The sequence below is a fragment of the Synchiropus splendidus genome, chromosome 1 (genome assembly GCF_027744825.2).
Source record: "Synchiropus splendidus isolate RoL2022-P1 chromosome 1, RoL_Sspl_1.0, whole genome shotgun sequence".
NCBI classification, from domain to species: Eukaryota; Metazoa; Chordata; class Actinopteri; order Syngnathiformes; family Callionymidae; genus Synchiropus; species Synchiropus splendidus.
In genome coordinates this window covers 57,355,825-57,377,314 of record NC_071334.1, presented here as the reverse complement: position 1 = coordinate 57,377,314, position 21,490 = coordinate 57,355,825, and the positions used below count along the sequence as shown (strand labels likewise).

The window sequence follows — 21,490 nt, the reverse complement described above, 5'->3', positions numbered from 1 at the left end:
ACTTTTTTGTTTGTAAACATGTAATAATGATGACTTAGTTATTAAAAGTTAAGGATCATCTCTACGAGTGAGCATGTGTTGGTTTGCAGACCTTGAGCCTGCAGGCAAAGTTCTGTGAAAAGACATATGTCCCACTCTGACTTAGTCAGACCCTCAGTCAAAAGCAGACAGTCTTTTGCATCTGTCAACTGCTTGTTTCTGGAGCCTGGATAAATCTCCCTGGAATGTTAAGGCTTGGAAAGTAATTGAGTGGCGTATTTTTGATAGCAAATTCTCTTTCTAAGGTCAGTGGTGGACAATGACTCATTTTCATGCAAAAGGGAACACGACTGCCCATTCCTCTGCCTAAAAATTGCAGCCTGAGATACGACATGCATCTTTGACTGGAGAAATATTGTCAATCTAAAGAGAGGCTGCAAATCTTACCGTCAAAGCGAAGAGTTTCTCCGTGAGCGATGGTGGTGCAAAGTCAAAGATGGTGTCATTTTATTGGGAAACAGTATGTTTTTTTTGTTTCTTTTTAGCATCCAAGCGTGTATACTGAATTTTTACCATTCCCGTTTGGAACTCTGCAAAGCACGCTGAAGCTAATTGACCTTGTAGACGCAAATATGTCCACCGACTCTAACATATTGTGAATTAGTCGAACTCACTGGTGCACTCTGGATCTCATTATCGTCAGCCATCTGCCAAATGCATGCATTTTTAGATGTAGCATTATTGCTTGTGTCTGTTTGAATCCTTCTTTGCACCGTTTTCTTTGTTTAATTGTCTCTTCATGCCTGTGTGCAACAGTTCATTTGCGGGAATGTAGAAGAGAACGTGGTGTCATTTCAAATGCTTTTGTTGCAATAAGTCAGTCGAGGTGATCCGGTCAGGTAACTGTGTTCAGACTGTCAAGTGCCACGTTTTGGGCGACGCTTCCTTAGTTGTCATCGTTGTGAAAACAACCACATGGTTATGGTTATGGGGTGATCGCGGTTTTTAATGAACAGTCTCCGCTCACTGTTGGAAACGGGAAACTTGTGGCTGGAAATGGGAAACAGACAGGAATCTCCTCTGGCAACGTCTGGTGTTTTTGTTGACCATCTTCACAGCTCTATATTCAATTTACATACCAACGTCATCTGCTGTCTTCCATTGGTCTGCTCATAATTAGCGCAGAAGCTCGAGGGCTTCCATCAGCGTTCGTAATTGGCTACTCATTGCCGTAGTATTCAGGACAGATGTCTACTTATGACACCCACCCCAAGGTCAGATGACAGAAAGTGAGATGTGAAAATCTGGAGGAATGACTTCAAGGAACAAAACTGCCAGGAGATGAGTGCAGAATATAGCATTTACCTAAAGTGACTTATTGACTTTTTACATCCGTGGTTGATGCTGAAGTATTCTTAACCCAAACTTCTAGTTAAATAATATATAAAGCATCAAAATAAAGTTCCGTTGTGAATCACATTTCCAACAGAGGTTGTCTGTGTCAGAGCCACCAATATAATATATACCAGGTTTAGGCTCATCATAGGGGAAAAAAATAAATAAAAAACTGCACACACACAAAGAAGTCCAAAGAAAACATTTAATGTACCTGATTTAGGAACTTGAAGCAGTACATCTTTGGATGTGAGAACACTCTAAATGAAACTTTCGGCAAAAAAAGGCAGCTGCTTTGTCAACAGTCTGCATCGTCCTGAAGGTCTGCACTTATAGCTGATCAATGTGCTGAGCTGGTTTTGTTCAGTACCTTTTTCTGGAGTCGTTCTACCTCCAACTGCACGTTGTCAGAACTACCCTTGAACCAAAGCTTTCTGATGGCTTTAACGCACATAACTATTCAGAAAAAGTGAGAAGAAGATGTGATCTTGAGGATGAAGAACTAAAGTCATACTTGCTGGTTTAATAAACAATTTGCATCATCATGTTGTAGCTGAACATATGAACATTTTGAGTTTGCTAAGCACAGTGTTTTAGTGAGGCGTCGTGATGTCGTTGAATCCACCTAAACCGAAGCTGAGCTGGGAGCGTGCATCGACCAATTCAAAGACTTTGACCGCCTGAGACCAATGAGAGGTGAAAACAAGACCAGGACCAAACTGCTCACAAGTCTTCCAACATTGCATTTTTTTAAAGTGACTCATTACTTCCTTCTACTCATCACCTCTCATCCCCATGAATCAACAAATGTAAAGCAACCTTAAGGTTCATTTTATTGAGCAAGGATCGGAGTTGACCTCACTTTTCTCTGCTGCCTGGGACATCACATTGAAATGGAATCATCTCCTGCCATGCCAACAGTGAATTGCAAGTGTCTCTTTTTCACTGCGTGGACGACGGGGCAATTGCAATGTGGTGATGGTTCTGCCAGAGTCCACAGTCGACGGTCAAAGAGCAGACACAGATGATTGTGTCAGAAGTAAGAGAAAGTGGAAACTTTGAGTGAAAACTGTTTTATCCCTAAGTTCCTCTACTGTGTGGTTCATCATGATGTCCTAATATAAATCTGTCCTGTCATAAAAAAAAGTGCCATGGCGACTCTGTTTCATTTCATCTGAACAGCTGCCAGACCATTCTGCCGTGACCTTCTGCTCGCTGAGTGCAGAAGGAAAATCTAAATTTATAATAATTCCCTACAGGGGATGCAGTTTTGGTGGCGTCTGAGCTTAGAGGTTGAACTGTGACCAACATTCATGTTTTTCTCTTGTGCAACAAAATACTGACTTGTATATGACTCCTTTTGCTACACTGTGGTTTGGTCCATTTAAAATAATAATCATAACTTAGTCCAAATTATGTGATATAATCACTCAATAACTGTGCTAAAAATAAAAAAATAAATAAGAAACTTGTCAGATTGCTTTTGTACTTTTATAGTGATTGAAAGTTTGCAGTTTAAGTCGGGAAAATTCAAAATTAAACTTCTGGCAGTGTGAGTATCTTAAGGACACTAACACATGATTCACTTTGGAGGCCCTCATCGTCCTGTATTTTCCGAAACTCTGTCATGTAATGGAGATAAAAATAATAATTATTATTATATTATGCAAGACATTTAAAGGTCACAAATAACAAATATTTTAAAATGTCAGAATATCCAATCAAAAATGCAAAGCGTTGTTTCTCCTTCAAAATAAAGCTGTTTATTCCCCTTCCCATGTTTCATGTTTAAACATATTTAAAAGTCAAAATTATTTTATTGCAGTAATCAGATGTGATGCACAAATGAGCACGAATGTTTGTTGCAAAACCTGAAATTCCTTTCAGAAATTCCGTGCTGAGGAGGTGGATATCCCTCACTACTTCCACAGCTGCCGTTCAGCTCGCCATTTAAACAATAAGCTCCTATTTTCAAGCGTGACACTGATTTATTTGGCTGTAATTGCCATGTGGAAATTAACTTGCTGCGTCTTGACAAGCGTTATCTGACAGGTAATTCATTACAGTATACGTTTTGTCCAGGACAATGCTTCGCTCTTGCTGCGATGAGGCACAGCAGGAAGTTCTAATGATGTACTAGTGCATTTAAGTGTTGTATTTTGGTAAATAATTGATGACTGTTGATGAAAAGCTCCAGATTACATGAGACTTTGTTGCTGCATTTTGAAAGCACCGCACATCACAATACGATTATATGAGTTATTCCAAGACAAATATTGATGAAGACAGTACATTCATTTATTATTATTATTTTTGAGATCCTCTATTTCTATTTTTAAATCCCTCTACTGCACAAGGAGTTGCCTTCCCTGATAGCATGATACTGTGACGTTAAAGTGTCACCTTATCATGAGAGATCTGTGGGTTCAACCGGAGGAGTTTTCTGGAGAACGGAGAATGTCACAGCCTCAGTGCTCCGACTGTTGCTCCCTCGACCTGCCGTTGGATGAACAGGAAGGACAAACAAAATTGGTGTTTAAGGATGTGCCAAAATGAAATTAATATGCTCCGCTCTTTGAATAGTGATGTATGTTTTTGTTTTGTTGTGCGTGTCACTCGATCAAAGCAACAACTGCTTTCCATAACCATGTTTTGCTCTCAACAAGAAAACCAGAGGTGTTGCGAGTGGGACAGAGTTTGTGTCAATGGAAAACAGCCCAGCAGCCGGGGATGTATGTGGGACATTCCCTGCTTATCGTATATCCCTATCTTTAAAAGAAGCGCTCTTGCCATCGACAGCAAAGCCGGGAGAGCCCCTTTCACCTTGAAATGTGCTGCATTTCTGTCTAATCTTCCCTCTTTAAAAAATTACCTCTCTGAAGGGCACTTCGGTTCAGGGAATCAATAGATCACTCAGGCTGCAAATGTATTATCTTACAGAGGATGGGTGGGGTGGGGTGGGAGGTTGGAATGGGGAGAAATGGATGCAGAGTGGTGGAGAAGATGGAGGGAGTGAAGCAAAGAAGGGAGTGGAGCAAATGTGTCGAGGAAGAGAATGATGGGAGCTGCTGGACGACGGATGGATCAGGCTCCAAAGTGCTGAATTTGTAGAAATGGGAGTGAAGACAACAAAACAACATTCTTCTTTTACAGCAGCGTGTCATTATGTAAAGTATGCTGATAGGTGTACACTCACTCCTGATGCGAAACACATGGACTAGTCAAATTTTCTAGTCTTTTAAAACATACAGTACTTACAAAAGGAATGGTTGGGATCCGGACACGCAGGAGAACATCAGTCTTAGCATCCTACTGTTACTTGTAATTTTATTTGCTGTCTATAATATATATATATATATATATATATATATATATATATATATATATATATATATATATATATATATATATATATATATATATATATATTAAAAGAAATTTGCTGTCTATAATATATATATATATATATATATATATTATATATATATATATATATATATATATATATATATATATATATATATATATATATATATATATATATTATAGACAGCAAATTTCTTTTAATCTGTAACCTAAACTGTAACCGAGCAAAATTCATGTATAGATTCTGACATTTAAGCCACCAGACCAGAGTTGTCACCACAGTTCAACGATTGAGCGACAGGGGTGTTGACCTTAATGGAAACAAAGATGCAGTAATGGTTTCTTAAAAACTGTTCCAGACAAGGGAATTGATTTTGAACTCAACCTTTATACAGTACTACGTGACTTTACAGTCAGAAAGGAACCTCTTGATTAGTGGAGTTTAATCGAATAAGGTCACCTTATTTCTCATTCCCTCGACTCCTCTTTGTGTACATCACAAAATTTTTATCAGCAGAGCAGAAGCATATAGAGCCGGAGTGTGTCTTTGTGTACTCTACTCTGTACGGCTCTTCTCACTTGCAAACCTCCTGATAGACGGTGGGGTGAAAGAATCGATAGACATCTGTTTCTGTGTGCAGGAGTGAGTCGTGTCGCATCACCAAATAGTGCTGCGTCAGCAGTAATGAACAGACTGACATTGTCATATTGCTCTCCATTTGTTGTTGTCTGTTGACTTGTGGGGTTTATTGAATATTTGATGAACTTGACACCAACGTCCTTCATGGTTCCTGATGTGGTCTGAAAGGAAGGGGATTACCAAATTCAATGTGTACCATGGAGCAAAGGTATACGCAGAGACCGCCCTCTTCGAAGCACAAGCATATTATACATTTAAAACCAGGCTTCATGGCAAACATGTACATTAACAGAGTGTACAAAAATGATTCAGCAGCTCGAGGGATTTCCTTTTTTTTGTTATTCATACCCTGTAAAGATAAAAAACATATTGATCGCAGGTTTTGACTAGTAAAATGGAGACCTATAATTCGAGTTGCTACAAATGAATATTTTGATAGTCACGACTCACTAATTGTTGTATAACGTGAATGAATGCAGTGTTGTAAAAAGCAGTTTGACAAAGAAAGAAAATGGATGTGAAGCGTTGGAAGCACTACTGTAGAGATAAATGTTTTGAAATTACATTTCAATTTTGCCTGGTGTACATCTATTTCCAGATGGCACATCAATGTCAGCAGACCAAAGCAACACAAAACAGTAAATAGTGTCAGAAAGGAGCAGGTAACTAGAAGAGTTGAATTACAGCAGGAAAACAAACAATTCATGCATGTTACGTGCCGAGCACAAATTGCACTCTGGAAATGTGCTGAAGAGGTGTAGGTGTCACGTGTTACCACTCCAAGATCGAGACATTATTCGGCGTCACATTCCGCAGCAAATGTTTTCATGAACGAAAGCGACAGGGTGAATAGCAATATGTTAGTGGTGTTATGTTCTCCAACAAGTCACATTTCCACTGGCAAAATGCTGTTTTTCGTCGACGGGTAATGGCATCGTCAGGGTGGATGTTATCATCAGGACCGTGTTGCGCCAACTGAGCGCTTGGGGGAGGCAGCATAGTGGTAAGGGGAGGGGTCAGTTACTGTCACAGAACAGCTCAGATTGTTTGTCATGGCAGATTGAAAGTCCTTTGTCACTGTGACAATATTATTTTGAGTGCGTCTTTCAGCCCCGTCAAACTTTTCTGCAAGGTCTGCACTTGTTTTCGCACAATATCTGGCAAACAAGAGCCATACAACAACAACATATGACATGACTTTGGCCGCCGCCTCACACATCGCTTGTTTTGTTACTAATGCTGGTCATACACACTACTGATGTTCCATTTCGATCACACCTTCCTTTCGTGGCCAGCTGTACAGAATACTCTACGTTTTGGTGGATTGGTTTGTTTAAGCCATGGTTTGCTTAAGTATGAGAAAATCCAGACGGATTGCTCAGTTTTGATCCTGGTTCTTCACATCTGACCCCCTTCTATTTATTATGCCCTATTACTGTAACTTTTGCACTACAAGGCACAACTTTTACGCTCAGAACTCTTTCTTTAATGTCAAATAATATTGAGCCTCGTCACATCAGAACAATGAAATCACAACATAACAGCTTCTGCTGCAGCACGAAGCTCTTGAAACACGGGAGATGTGGCAGAAAGTGCGGGAGGAGGCATGATGTGCATTCATCTATGATGTAGCCTGCGGTGTTGCACCAGTGGCCTGTAGACCAGTGCAGCTTATACATAATCTATGTTCTTCTTAAATTTAGCAGTTGCAGCTTACTGTAGATTCAGGTGCACTAAACTGTATGGAAAGTTTCAACATCACTCAATTGTTAAAATATAAAGTTGTCCTAAAGTCATTTAAAAGATAGTGGACCAGTAAAGGACACTTCATAATGGGTTAAAAAAATCACACTGTTGGCCATTGAGAAGCTTTTTATCAACCATAGTATGGTCAATTCTGAATTCATTATTTTCAGAATTAATGTAATGTTCCTGTTTTTTATGTTTTACTTCTCAGATGTATTTTCTTACTTTCTGCCGTTATTTTTCATTCTCACGCCAACTATGTTGTTTAGTGTTTTGGGGATTTATTGTGTTCCGAAGAGCGTGACCACCACCTTCACAGTGGCACTGATGCTTTTCACAGCAGGTCATTTAAATGCAGCAGAGGTGGGTGTAAGGTGTGAGCAGAGGCGCCGGCAGCACTGATGCTTGGACAAACTGTAGAACGGATTGCTTTGCTAATAAACACTGAAAGGTCAGGAGCATACCCCAGTGTTTTTTTGGGTTTGTGTGGGAAGGGAAAACAATGGGGGGAATGCATATAGATCTCTGAAGGTCTTAATAGATGGTGGGGCTGGCTCAGGCCTGCGCTGCATGTGGTCTACATGAGTTTTCAGGCTTCATTTTCTCCTTTTATTTTCTCTTTTTCATAGCAATTACGCGTTTTTTTCCCCGAAAACATTGTATCTTTGTCAAACTTGAGTTGCTTTAATCTGCTTTCCTTTTTACATACTTCAAATAAAGTGATGAGTTCATTTAATAATGATACAGATGATAATCAATCCGAGAGAGGACTCAATCTCCTGTTGTGTTAATAACAGAACAAAGATTTATGCTCACAGTTTTCCACCAGTTCTGCTTGCTCATCGGTGTATCATCACCGTAGCAGTACCTCAAGGAATTTCAGGGCCATGCTGTGTGAACATGGGAAATGCTGTCATCAGCATTTGTGGAGGACACTGAGGGGAATGAGCGAAATTTTAAACAGAGAACATGAGGGGTGGAAGTGGGAAATAGCAAGAGGAAGAGATGAGGAGTGAATGTCAGTGAGGAGCTGTTGGTGGCGGTGGAGTAAGATGGACAGGCTGAGTTCAAATGTTAAGGAGATAGAAGGTTGCAGAATTGCTAACTGAGTGTGTTTCAGCTGTGCTCAAGGTAAAAAGTCGTCCAAGATAAGCGACAATGCTCGGTCTCTGACACGTGGACACTGGTGGGGGTGATCTCAGATCATGACGTCAGTGTTAAGTCAGCGATGACTAAGTAAAGAATTAGCTCAATTCAGCAGCAAATGACTGCTCCTCAGGGTGTTGACAGAATTCTGATGTAACCAGACCTGAGTGCTCCATAGATTGAGGTTTTTTAATATGGACTGGAGCGAAAAAAAAGTCATTTATTTTGCTGTTTATTTGTTATTATTATTAAATAAGTTAGTTCAAAGTGCTGTGTCACAAAGACTGGAAGTGGCACAGTCGAAGATGCTCCGTTTGCCATTGGGAGTGACAAGGAAGGACAAGTTCTGATTTGATGTCAAAATGAAAGGTTTTCAGGCTTAGTTTGGGATGTCAGGTCATTTGACACATGGAGAGTGGAGACTATGGATGTATGGATGAACAGGTCGGAGATGGCAGCACAAGGCAGAAGAAGAAGCGGAAGGCAACCAATGTGATTCATGGATATGGTAAATGGTGACATGAAGAAGACTGATGTGTCGACTGCATGATCAAGATAGGTTAAGAGTGAGGAGACCGAATTGCTGTGGAAATCTGTGATAGTAAATGGCAGTAAACAAAGACGAAAAGACAAAGAAATAATGGCTTCCTATTTTTGACTGTTCTGTTTAACAACTCAGTTACCCAAGATCATAGTTTCAAATGGTGAGTGGTGTCATTGATGAGTTTTCATGTTTCCGAACTCAATTTCCAATCTGTTTTTCTGTACCACATGTGTTCCGCAAGTAATCTGTGGGTAAAAGACTCATTTGAGATAGTGTTCAAAACAACAGGGGATGGTGGTACAGTGAGGGTCCAATGAAGGACCAATGAACCTGGTGTTGTTGCTCAGAATGTCGATATCAAATACCCACTCATCAGTTCCTTGTACGCAGGGTTTCGGTTCAGATTTTGAAATAATGTGTTTGAAAACTTACAAACAAGATAAGTTTACAGCTTTAAGCAAACAATACAATACAAGTACTGTAGTCTAAAAAATAAGCATATTTCTCCAAGCAGTAGAATCAAAAGTGCAAATCAAAAGAATAATAAAAAAAAGATAAATAAATAAAGAAAAATGGTACCCTCGTGAGTATTTTGGGCGAGTTATTGCTCGGTGCATAAAAACAGACTCTTAAGTGTACTTCAGTCACAGCTCAATATAGTTAGCATGTTTATTTGGACACCGGGTCGGCTGGCCACCCACCGTGTGTTTTCTGTGTACCTCAGTGGATGCACTTCTATCTTCATAAACAACCAATAATGTGAAAGTGTGTGGAGTGCAGATCTGTTTATGTTGTATATTCATCCCTAACATATGTTGCCTATGCACCCATGTTGATATTTTTCGCCTGGTCCGTGTGTGTGTGTGTGTGCGTGTGTGATCCTGGAAGGCCACCCAACTAATAGACCTACGCGAAGGCCATAAGGAATCACCTCTACAAATAGAATCTTGTGGTATTACGTGTGTGTGGGCGTGTGTGCTTGTGTGTTAGTGTGCATGTAAGGTCATTCCAAACTATAAAAGCATTTTCTATATTTACAGAGGCAGGCTGGCAAACAAGCTGGATAAACAGACTATTTCATTTTAGAAATGTGTGTTGTGTATTGACTTAGATTTCAAAATTTATATCCTGCTGCATTACGGTGTTGACATGAAGTCAACTTGTAAATAGGTGGTTCAATCTCTGTTATCTGCCCTCCTGTGTCAAGTTGTCCTTGAGTTACTCTCTAAGCCTTAAATTGCTGCTGGCACTGTTTGTGCTTCTTATACCATAATTGTAGCCAAATTAAATTTCTCCTATCATGTTTCAACAAGCCGTTTATAGTTTGCAGTATGACTTATTGACTTATTCATTTCAGAAGTGTCAGGTAAATACAGGATTAACATTCGATGAATCTTCAGAAGCTGACAGTGTCAAATCAGGAATACACAGTTGATTTAAATCACTAGAAATTGTCCTGGATCAAGTGTGATTTCATCGAGGCATTTCGGTTAGTAAAGCTCCAGTACCAGTGTGATAGTGATAAAACAAAAATGTCCAAAATCCAATTTTGTACTCACAAGAAAATTAATTTAGCTTAGGAGCGCACATCTGTTGACCTGAAAAATCACACATAAAAAGGTGAAATAGGTGAAATACATCGGCGGGAAATGAAACTCTTGCTTCCACCGAATGTCCGTGTTGCGTTATTGAAGTATTGCGGAGTATTACCGAGCAAATCATCTCTGCCGTGGATGGTTCACCATACTGTACACGCCAGGATTAGAGCATTGAACAATAGTTGGTGAACTGGGGCCCTTGAAGTATGCAATGAATGCAATGTTGTTAAAGAAAGCACGTGCTCCTGCTAAAATGTACTGTTATAACCGAAGTAATGTATTGAATTCTACAATACTGGTACGGCCAGAGGGTGGGAGAGCCGGATCCTTTGGAACGTCGAATGCGAGTGGAAAATCTTGACCCTATTGAAACATTAATGACGTGGAAGGCTGACTTCATCATCAACCTTGGACGGGGAACTTCACTTGAAGATCACTATTTGGGAGCGTGACCCCCCCTGGTAGTGGCATTCTATTTAACCAGAACTGAAGCAATCCAGTGTTGAAGCAGTCCAAAGAACAGCCCCAGCAATTAGTCACAGGACACAGTCGAACTTTCAGTAGTGTTGAACCTAAGTGAGAAAAATGCAAAAAAATTAAATTTCTAATCTAATCCTACCTTTAAAAAAAGAGGATGGCAGAGCCAGGTAAACATAAAAATGCCCATACTGTATCATGAAGACACACCACCAAACACAATGGAAAAGCCCTCCAAACAAGTCAAGTCTCTGTCAAGCACAGGAAATGAACATCTGAGTAACAGGAAGCAACTAATAAACAACTGGATAAATTATAAATGGAATGCATGCTGTGGATAATAATATCAGCTTCAGCTGTTGGAGTTTTGTATGCCATATCTAAAGGAATGATTGTATAGCAGTGGCTGGAACCACTGTTTCCTTGCATGGCTCAGATTATCAGGCCGCACCATAGACAGAATGAGCAACCCCATATGTTTTGTCCCTCTTTGTTGCTTCCGTTCTTGAGTGAAACACAGTGCAACCAGACTGAGGCACTGAGACTTCACTGTACTTATTTCAAATTAAACTATTGCAGAGCACTTTCACCTTTCCTGAATAAAATTTACATTTGTCATTGTGGTTTGGTTTGTAAATGTGAACATATATTTATATGAATGATTCATGGAATATAATTCACATCTGTAATGCCTATAAAATACAATACAGGGTGCCTTGTTTATGCTTCGAATGAATAAAGGGAGATATGAGATAGTGGAGAGGAGGCAGAACAGTGTGCCGTGATGCACCGATAGACCCGTTGCTGTTTCGCCAAGCTCATCGGAGAGTACATCAGGCAGATTGTGTGAGAGTTGGCAACCCTGTAGAAACCTGTGATGCACTGAATCGGCAGATTTTTCTTTTTTTTTTAATCAACTGGACTTGGAATTGAATCTTGGAAATGCTTCACAATTCTTATTGAATCTCAGTGCTCAGCACCATATACACAAAGATAGAGGCAAGGTAATAAATGAATAATGATTTTTTTTCATGCCACATTACGAATTTACACTCCTCAAACTGTCCTTCTCTCTTAAAGAAGTTGCACATCCATCATCAGCTGAGGCAAGTAAATTAGGAATGCTATCCTTGAGGGACATTATTAGTCACGACTCAATACCGACTAACCCTGAGCATGAAAAATAATGCCTTATTGTCGTACTGTTGTGTGCCTCTGGGAGGGTGTCTGTTGCGGCGCTTGAAATTTCATCATCAGCAAGGTTTTCTTTTTGAGTCCGATAGCATGCTCTGGTTGAACTCCAGGAATCTGCTGAACCTGTTAGTATTGTGTACAGCGCTGCTTTCTTTCCAGCACAGACCAGCATTTTTTCAGAAGTATTTCAGTACTTTCAATCAAAATGAGGCCGTCTCACATGAACGGGTCAATGGAACAATCAACAATTCCCCACCGAACTTGTACCGGAGATGGGAAAAAAAAAAAAAAAGGTCTTTGCTGTTAGTGCAAGGAGCACTCACACTTTGGCAGGCCTATTATTCTGCTTGTCATAAAAGTCTGTGATATTAAATATCACCATCTTACTGCAGAGCTCAATCTGGATCGCTGCCACAGATAAACAGATTCCCTGATTCAGATGGTGGTTTTCTTGTTTTCTGACAATATCTGTGCCTCTAACCATTATGCAAGATTTGCATTCACATTTGCCTAACACCCAAATAATCAATACATATATATATATATATATATATATATATATATATATACATATATATTTTTTAAGGCACATACTAAAATGTGCTGTTTTCACTTGAAGGCATGTATTGATTTGAACAATAAAATCAGTTCATCAGTTCTGAGGTTGTTGCGTAGCCCATGGCCTCCCAGCTGCCCTTTGCCCTCTCCCACTCCCTGATATTATATAGATATTTGTATTTCCGGGTTTGTGTGTGTGTATATATATATATATATATATATATATATATATATATATATATATATATATATATATATATATATATATATACCACAATTTTGGACATAAAGTAGCTAAGGGTACAAACTTTACCCTTCAGCTTAAACATTGTTGCGGCCAGTATATCGATGTCACTAGTCTTCGCCCTAACTTTGTCACATTTGACCAGCACACAATGCGCTCCACAGCTGGTCTCTGCTGCAGTGCGAAGCTCCAGGAACATCAGACTAGCGGCGGAAAGCGAAAGGAATACACACAGGTGAACAGCCTGTGACTGAGCTAAAATTCATTATATTTCCTATTAATTGTTGCATGACTATTCATAGAACTGAACAATACTTCAGGAACTGGTTTAAAAGTTAAATATATTCATGGGTAAAGCAGACAAAAATATATATTTATGTGACCCAACAGAACAATTGAAACACAATCCACTTTTGAACTATTGCATACACACAAACCATCGTTGATGCCAATGATGATCCATTTTTCTACAGTGTGTTGAGTCATATTAAAATCATTTAAATGTCTGCTGCTGTATTTGGATGAGCTGTTTACATTTTTTAAGTAATTGGTTCCAGTGTGGTTGCTAATGATGCCGAAGGAATTCTGAACATCATGGTAATAATGACACCGAGAGGGCATTTGGAAACTGCTTTGCTTTTTGTGTCGGATGAGAGATCAAGCAGTGCAGTTTCCCTCTGGTCAATTTATCGAATTTGGTATTGGGCTGTGAGTGTGTTCGCACTTGGTGTGTGTGTTTCATCTGTGGGCAAGGCCTCATCTCTGGTTCTGATTAACTCCCTGTAAAAACACTTCTGCACAGAACATCACAGCCCGTACATCACACTCCGTCTCAGCCACACACACACACATACACACACACAGCTCCTGGAGGCTCCTGGTTCACAAAGTGGAGTCTACACCCATCATTCAAAGCCTCATAGACCTTAAGAATGCTCACACACACACACGCACACACACTCAATTACACACAGACACATACAGACTGAGACACAAAGTGCTCTGTTTTCTTAGCTTTGATACACTTATAGGGTTCAAAGGTGAGAGGGCTGGAGGTAACACCGTGTTTTTCCAGAGTTTTCTAACCACCTAAATCTGCTTCTGCGCACACAAGGAGGTCCAGATGGTTGGGTGGAGAGAGAAAACACACACACCGACACACACGAACACACCGACTGTCCGGTGTCAATTAAAGAACAGGCACGAAAGAGATGGGCGACAAAGTGTTTGATACCAAAACATATGACAACCTCCGCAGTGACTCATAGGAGACTCATATCCTGCCATTGGTAATTGTAACTGCTTTGAATACTGATGCGGCCATTGCTTCAATGATAAGTGAGCTACCGGGGTCGGCTCAGATAACTCACCCCCATGGATGTTGTGCACTGACAGCATGTCCAAAAAGTAACAAGGCATAAATTCTGCTGCAGTCTGATGTTCAGACCACCTCAGTAATAGAAGCGGCGTTGAGTGATCCGCCTTCATGGAGCTGAGTGGCTGACGTCTCCAGGTCCTCTAAATCTCAGCCAGCTGAGAGCCGTCACATGTGATCAATGGCCGAATTCATCACTCCGAGCAAGGTGCTGTCATCCACACGCACATGCATTTTAGAGGGAGCTTGTGTGTATATGAACGTGCGTTTATGGGCCCGACCCATGACACTTTTTGAGCTACAATTGACGTTGTCTTTAGCGGGCAATTATAGCCCCAATGACGGTGGAAAAGGTCACAGCCATCCGGCAATCAACGCTTGCTGCCAAATGCCAAATGTGTGCTCCACAGCGTGCGTGTGTGTGTGTTGAGCCCAAAATGCCAGCAGTTAGAATATCAGGCTCAACTCCCCGCCACATACTTGTTGGAATCTACGGCTGCTTCCTGCATGATGGATGAGAGAATCAGTCTCAGCAAGAAGAGCAGAGCGTTATGGGAAAGTCAATGTTTGTATTGTTGGACGGAGAACGGGACACGAAAGGTGAGAGAGGCACCAACTGTGCTGTGAGATCCTCTGTACGTGTGGGTGTGAACAGGTGTGTTAGTGACATAGGGGAAGGGCAGTCATCCAATTATTTATTTAGTGATTTGAATCATGTTGATATGCTTTCACATATAAAGGGAAAAATACATAATCTGAAATAGATTCATGAATATATTTATGAATCTATATTTATTAATATTCATTAGTAAATATAAAAAAATAACAAGAACAATTAAATAAATACATTAACATGGTGGCATTTTGTTATTAGTTCTGTTTCATAAATTTAGTTCTAATTTATACAGGCATTTTTACATGTATAGATTTATTTATTTATTGTAGTTACATTTAATTTATTTCGGAATTATTGAATTTCCTCATTTATGCAGCCGTTTATTTACTTATTTTGTAGTTCCATACATATGTATTATAGTCCATATAATATGGCATTGATGGATGCTCACTCATTGGTTTTTATTTGTGCATTATGTATTTATCTATTCGATCATTGATGTATTTTATTTCAGTTTGTTTCTTTGTTTGATTGTGCAGTCATTTCAAAAGACGTTTTTAAAGGATATAAAGCTCGGCAGAAACATGTTTGTGTTACAGTATTTATATTTGTTTTTTATATGCAGTTTATTGCACTTTTTCCTAAGAATGCAGCACTGAAAGTGTTGTTTTATTGTAGCATTTCTATAGTAGAAGTTGACACATATACCTACGGCACCAGGAAATGCATTCAATGGACATTTATTTATTTTGATGTTTTGAAGTTTCATCATGTGTGGAAAATAAGTCAGAAAGTAATTGTTGGTAAATGATTAATGTGACAATTTTGAGTTTTATACTTTATTGTGTTCCCCTTGTTCCCTCCCCCTAGAAAACACATATCATGACACATATCTAGAAAAGCTTTAATTTGAAATGTAATGCAACACGGCAGATTAATATAATCTCTGGAGACATGAATATAGTCTTTTTTTTTCATCCGTTGACTTAAAATTCAGTTAATTCACATCTTTCTGCACACTGTGCAATTACATTTTATATTCCACTCATCTTTCAAAGTCAACAGTTCCTTAGAAGTCTAACCTTAAACCTTCAACTTTATGTCTCAGATATGTTTCATTTCCTCCCAACCGAAATGCTGACTTTGTCTATCTTTGCCCTGAGGTAGGACAAATAAGTCAAACATCAGACTCTTTGTGAGACTCAGTCTGATGTGCTGGCGTAGCCCCAAGACAGCATGATATACCTCAGCAATTTCAGGGTTTTAATTTTGATCTCTATGAAATTGGAATATTCTTCCCCTAAGTATTATTCTCTCCTTGTCCTTCTCATGGAATATTTTTATTGCAAATCTCTGCCATTCAAAACTTTATCCATCCTTTTCAAGAAACTTTTGGATTTAAGAAGATTATCCTCCACATCCTTCCTCTCTTTAACACACGTTTCTGTTGTCTCACTTGCGGTTATCTGAGAATCCCCTTCCTGTTTACCAGCTCCTTTGTCCAGATGTCATCACTGTGTGTGATCAAATGCAACACACACGAGAAAATAAAAAAAGAAAAAGGTGTGATTTAACAACATCCTTAGACAGTCGTGCTGCGCTGCAGTACATTTCACCACCGCCTTAGCATCACACTCCGTTTACTGGTGTCTTTATTTACCTTTTCCATCTCATTAACTTCAGGCTGTGATGGCACATGAAGTGTAGCAAATCTGCCACATGTACTTCTACTGTCACAAGACTTGTCAGAGAGACAAAACAAAAACAAACCCTATTCCTCTGGGCTCCTTTATAATTGAATGTGCTTTCATTAGATTTATCTCCGTTGTGGATGTAGGACACATTTGACATGCCCCTTTGAGTCTCTCCTTTTTTCAGCAGGGTTTTGAACAATGTGTCAGAGTGTGTGTTTCCAAGCTGAAATCGTGAAATGATGGTCCGTGTTTAAGCGTTGGTAAATCATCATTTTCATTGTTGCATTCGTCTCAATACCGCCAAGGTTAGACTGCTGACATCCAGAAGCAATGCTCCTTTTCCCCTTTCCCACTCAGCTCTTTTGTTACCAATCCGTGTATCAACAATGCAAGCAGTATCTGTATGTACTTTTTTTTTTGTTTCTTTTCGTATCCATTCACACATTGCCGCCCCACTTATTGTATTTATCGCCTAGATTTCCAATTTAAATGCAAATAACCCCGATGACTCCACAAAGCGTGCAAATCATTTGGCGCTGCAATGAATTATATATTTTAATTAAGGAGCCAAAATATGCGTGCTTCTTCAGCCCTTTGGCTTCCAATAATAATTAAATAAATACTGGAAGGAAGATGAATAAAAGGTAGGGTCAGCGGAGAAATGGATTGATGGATGAAAGCAGGAGGTTTTGTATGTAGTTTGTGCTGGTGCCACTAACCGCCTGTGGCTGTCATTATGTGCACAATCTGAAGCTGTCACTTTTCAGAATGGCATTGTTTGCTGACAGCCGGGCTAAATACCCCCTCCGATTGATGCGCACAATTCATATTAGTAGTGAGAATTTTAGAGACAATACAGCGTCACACGTACGGGCACACGGCATTTGGGTTTTGATGGCTAAACCGGCACTTAGAAAATGAAGAGTAAAGATTGGAATTGTGAGGATCTGACAAGGGAGGGAATTTTAATTTCACCCCCTGTCATTCCTCCCAATATGTGCCCTGACGAAATACATATGAGCTGCCAATCACCCGCAAACACAAATATACACACTCAAATTTATGCGTGTAAAGTTGAGACACATTTATCTGTGGAAGTCACGGGGCACACAGCCGCATAAAGGTCTGCTATGCTCTTGAGACTGGGAGATTAAACAGCACTTTTTTTTCTCAAAAAAGAAAGAACACTTTTGTAATACGTGCTGCTCAGTATCCCAAGGGTTAAGCGCTGGACACTGCGGCGACTCTGAAGAAGAAGATATTCATACTTTATGAAGTGAAGTTTTTCAGTGATTTTCATCAGAAGGTATGCTCCAGTCCTTTGCTTGACACCCAGAGGCAGAAGCCAGTGGGTTTTGATAAGGGCATTATCTAGTCGTGTTGAGTCGGGAGACGACAGCTAAAAAAAACAAAAAAATTGATGGAGAATATGGTACTGTTACAGGAGTCACACTTAACAAGATGACAATCAGTACTTTATAATATACTCTATATACGTTATAACATATAATATGCTGCTAATGCACATAGGAATAGCCAATGAGGTAGTTTATTTATGCTAATTTGGGCTCCCACATCTAAAGCACAATCAAAGCTGTAAAATATCCCAATCATTCTCGAAATAAATGTTAATATTCTACTTTCACATCACTATTTCATAAGACTTTAGCTTAAAAATGGTGAGAGATAAAGGCATACTGTATACAAGTAACATCTGACTTATGACCTGCTCGACTTATGTCCACGTGTACTTATGACGCCCACCAGCTGCTTATTTTTATTTATTCAATGTCTGGCACTGCAGCATGTAACAGCCCGGCAACATGTACAACAGTTACGGCAGCACAGTATCCCAGCATCTCACTCTCACACAGCCATCTACCACTACAGTAGCACCTATAACCCTCGCGTCGGCTATTTTGAATGACATTCGACTTACGTCCAATCTGACTTATGACCTGTTGGTCGGAACCAATCCCGGTCGTAACCACACTGAACTGCCTAACGTTTATCGGATCCACCAGAAATACTGCTCCTCATCGCTCAAGCTTTGTTGATGATGGGATTTGCTTTGGCTTCTCCCAAATCTCCCGCTTTTTCAATGAGTATTAGCTGTCTGTCTCTGGGTCACGCTCCTACTACATCACCACAACGTGTCTCCTTGATCATGGGGCAGTTTTCAAACTCCAAAAACTTGAACTAGAAACACACTAATGTCGCTCAGATTGTAGTAACACATCCACATCTGCATGTGGAAAGTCCTGACTGTCGTACTCGGCTCCTTTAAATGCAGTGATGTTGCCTGTCGCCACAAAGGGGCTTAAAGGGTTAAGAGTTGTTGTCAATGTCAAAAGCCTAGGGAAAGCTAATGAGACAGCAGCCTCAGGATCATGTGTTTATTTTGTGTTTTCACACTGCCACACTGATTGCACAGGTTTAGCCATTGTGTTTCATAGATTTAATAATACGTGGAGAAATTGGAAATATTTTTGAGGCACCACTCACAAGCCGAATTCTCTGGGGTCTTTGAGTGTTTGAAAAAATTCAAGGTAGAGACACATTAACTAGAGACTGAATTGAAGGTGGTCCTCATGCCATTTTCACATCCAAAACATGCCAATCTTAAGATAGCAGGCAGTTATTTTGCTGGACCATTAAATACGGAAATTCTTATGGGGCTTGTTCAGAGTGACCTGACTGTAGTTTGGACATATGGAGAGGAGAGACAAGAGGCATGTTGGACAAAGACGCTGGGATAAGTGAGAATGACGAGGTCCATGGTTGTGGCTTGCAATGTGAAAAGGACAGATGTGACAAGTGTGGTTTGGGGAGGAGGCTGATGTGTTTTGGCAAACCCTGATGGGACAGAAGAGAAAGTGAGAACGTCACCCCGGTGACTTTCATTGACTAGCCACCACCAGTGAAAATTGTCCAGGCAACAAACAAAGCCTCTCCATCTGACAGTGGTTGTGATGCCTATAATACAAGAAAGAAATAACAAAAAACAGGCAGATGTGGGAAGGTGTGACAGGGAGATAACAGCTGGCGTCTTTCATCAGAAGAACAAGGAAAATCACTTCCCTCCAGTGCCCCACACTTTCAAGAGCTCACTCTGTTCCACACCTGTAGATGCCTTCCGCACCTCCAGTCAAGCAGCTTCAGAAACCTTTGACAGCATTTTATGAACAGAGCTTCCTGTCTATTGATAGAGAGCAGTAATAATGGAGAGGACAAAAAGCAGGAAATATGTGTTCCAACAACCTTCTTGACAATCAAGTGCTGTGGCAGCGGGATATTCCTGCACAGTGAATAAGAACACTGGAAATTAAATAAGTGTATTCCTCTGTGTGTGTTTTCACCCCCCACTAGTAAAACACCTCAAAGCATGGTTCAGCTGCAAATAATTTCTGAGAATGGAATATGGATGTAGCAGGTTTAACTGACGGATGAGGGTCTTGTCTTTTACCTTCACTCTAGCGGTGACATGACAGAAGCAATGATGCAGTCGCTAATTTACATGTTTGTGTGCGTGTGTTTTTCTGCGCTATACCTTTAAGAGCTGCCAGCTATAGCCCATCCCCGAGAGGATGGACCCATTAGCCTGATGAGGAAGGAGAAAGGAAAAAAGTGAATATCAGAAAAAAAAGGTTATTACATGATAATAAAGTCTCTTTATGTCTTTTATTTAAAACCATTGAACCAAGAGGGGACTAGAAGTGACAGTGTCTTGCATGGTGTTTTTTCGGCATGCATGGGTTCGTGAGTCAGTTTGGAAGCGAGGCTGAGATAGTAGCTCACCACTTATCCATCTCCTGCACGTGCTCTCTCTGATGACTTTGCTGTGTGTGTGTTTACAGATGGCAAATCTTGTGACATCGTTGTGCTGTGTAGTTCTGGCCGCAGTGGTGGTAGCCTACGCGCAGAGACGCAGTCAACTTGGTAAGTGCACAGCCCATCATTTCTCATCACTTTGCTGCTCTTTTTTTTCATATCTTCATATATTTTACTGAAACATCTCTTGCTTAAGTCTTCTCAGAATAATTTCCATCTGCTTTATTGTGTTTGATGCAACTTGAAATTGTGGTTGTTGGTTTGAAAATCATAATCCGAAGTAGTGCCACGTGGTATATCTGCTCTTCTCAGTCATGCTGTACCAGAGACAAGGCTGTGCCTCACCAGGGATGTTCATATGTCACTGGACATGAGGAAGAGGGTTTTCCTGCTTTAGAAGCCAATGGCGCTGCACAGTGGAGGTCAGCTGATCTGAAGAAGGATTCCAAGAAAGCCAATAAGTCGCCAGTGACGCACAAGACGTGTCACGAGGGTCGCAGCCACACAGAATGAGACCATCACACATTGAGAAAAAAGATAGAGGTGGACAAAAATGAGGAATGTTGTCCTTGGGACTTAGTTCAGACGGCGATAGAAGATGAAGTAAAAGCCAGAAAATGAAAAGAAAACAAGCAGGAAATCCAGATATTGGAGGGGTAATTGAAAGCAAATGAAAATGGAAAATATTTAAAATGTAAATGAGGAGAAATGATGATCTTTAAAAGGCAGACTTCTGATAGTCTGCTGCTTCAAATTAAAAGTTGTCCTCTAATGATGGTAACTTTGAAGGACAATCCCTGAAACGCTGTTATTGCCACCACAATTTTTACCAGCGATACTGTTACTACCACAGTGGCTACTACTACTACAATTACTATAACTACCACATGACTGCTATTGCTGCTACAACACCTCTTACCAGAAAAGTGCTTTTTTTTTTTTCTTCTTTTTTTTTACATGGGCAAGCAATGAAGCTCGAAGAGTTTTATGAATGAATAACTTTATGCTTTTATGGACTTTAATTGGACTTTTATTATGCTGGGGGTTCTCCCCAGCACTTTAGCAGCATAGGGGTCCCCTACACTGG

General features: G+C 40.1%; 1 protein-coding gene across 1 annotated transcript in view; it reads left to right on the top strand.

Moving 5' to 3' along the window:
- Positions 1-21,490, top strand: part of cntfr (ciliary neurotrophic factor receptor) — a 174,933-nt gene that overhangs the window by 50,906 nt on the left and 102,537 nt on the right. Inside the window, exon 3 of the mRNA XM_053855104.1 lies at positions 20,430-20,511. Coding sequence (XP_053711079.1) covers positions 20,430-20,511 — 82 coding nt within the window. The remainder of the gene's footprint in view (positions 1-20,429; positions 20,512-21,490) is intronic.